Source organism: Coffea eugenioides, chromosome 6 (assembly GCF_003713205.1).
Source record: "Coffea eugenioides isolate CCC68of chromosome 6, Ceug_1.0, whole genome shotgun sequence".
NCBI classification, from domain to species: Eukaryota; Viridiplantae; Streptophyta; class Magnoliopsida; order Gentianales; family Rubiaceae; genus Coffea; species Coffea eugenioides.
The window spans coordinates 14,236,226-14,237,742 of record NC_040040.1 but is presented as its reverse complement, the minus strand read 5'-3'; the positions used below and the strand labels follow the sequence as shown (position 1 = coordinate 14,237,742).

The 1,517-nt window shown below is 39.6% G+C and overlaps 1 protein-coding gene across 1 annotated transcript; it reads right to left on the bottom strand.

Annotated features, from left to right (window-relative positions):
• Window positions 1–551: 551 nt before the first annotated feature.
• LOC113773645 lies at window positions 552–1,184 on the bottom strand. Its single transcript, XM_027318278.1, has one exon. The coding sequence runs from the start codon at window positions 1,182–1,184 to the stop codon at window positions 552–554; it is 633 nt and encodes a 210-aa protein (XP_027174079.1).
• Between the last annotated feature and the right edge of the window lie 333 nt (window positions 1,185–1,517).

Genomic DNA, 1,517 nt, shown 5'->3' with positions numbered 1-1,517 from the left:
ATATGTATCATAATGAATCTTGAAAGAGTAGATTTGGAATAACGATTTTCTGACGCCAAACTATGTACTTATGCTTTACATATAAAATATAAAGAGATGTTTAATCATTTCCCAAAGAACATGGCAGAATCGGCACAGAAAGATTGAACGCAGGGCGTCAAAATAGAAAGAAAAAGAAAAACTTATATTTCGATTTTTGAATAATTCGTGATATTTATTCATGAAATGAGGTCATTAGATATATAACTATGCTGCCTTGTGATTTCAAGAAAAGATGACAACGACATGAGGATTAAAAAGAACATAGCAGCGTAATCAAGCACTTTACTAATAACAGAAAGAAGTATAGCGTATAAATCTTTGAACTGTAAAAATAATACATATCGACCACAAAACTTGGGGGCTAGAGCAACAAACACAGACGCTGGCTAGCTGCTCTCTCCCCTCAAACAAAAAGAATAAAAGAATTTGTAACAGTACTAAACCTCTCTTCATGAAAAAACACTTAAAAACATTACTAAACTTGGATACTAGAGATCATGGGAAGGTCTCTAATTGCAGCTTATATCCTGAAGCTGCTTGGAGGAGGTATTGAGGTTCATGGTGCAATTCATGTTGGTGGACTTTTTCTTCGTGAAAATCAGCATTAGCCTCACTTTTCCGTTCAACGTTGCTTGGCTGGTCAGAGGGATCAGAGCGCCTTGATTCAGTTCACTTCCGGGCACATTGGCATTGGCAGAGGACAAATTCGCTGGAACGGTGAACTTTTTAGTTGATTTGAAACCAGCCTTTCCCTTGGGAATCGGAGCCTCCGCTACCTTGTAGTTCTGAAAGAAGAAATCAATAGTGCTTTCTTGGTACTTGTAGCGACCAAAGTTCTCATTCTTGACAGAGAGTTCTGCACGCATATTGGCACTGAAGCCAGCATTTGTAGCCTGGAGATACTCAACTGTGGCAGACCTTACGCGGAATTTAGGCGTCTTAACCTTCATCACCACGAGGGAAAAGACCAATATAACAAAAGTTTGGAACACAACAAAGGCTACACCATATGTAACATACTTCATTCGCTTCTTGCGACGCTCTTCCTTTTGAGCTACCGAGGCCAACTCTTCATCCACTCGGCCATAAGGATTGACTGCTGGTGGTGCACCGCTCATCCTGTGCTCTCCGTTCGTTGCCATGAACTTTGGTGCTTGAATAAAAGTGGGAAATGAATCAGGAGTAAACCTTTCTTTCTTGTTCTTTTTCTTTTTTTTCTGTGGGGTGTATTGGCTTTCCCTTGCTTAATGAGAAGATGTTGAAGGTTTAGTTGGTGGTGATGGAAAAACTTTAGCAGTGAAATGGAGCATTTATAGATGAATTGAATTAGCATGAGAGCTCCTTTGTTGAAGAATTCTCGTATAACCAATGCCCAACGTTCAGGAATTTCTACATCAGCCCTCAAAAGTTTTCCTGCCAATAACGCGCTCTGCAGTTATTGTTTTTACTTGACTTTCCACACATTTCGTTCAAGT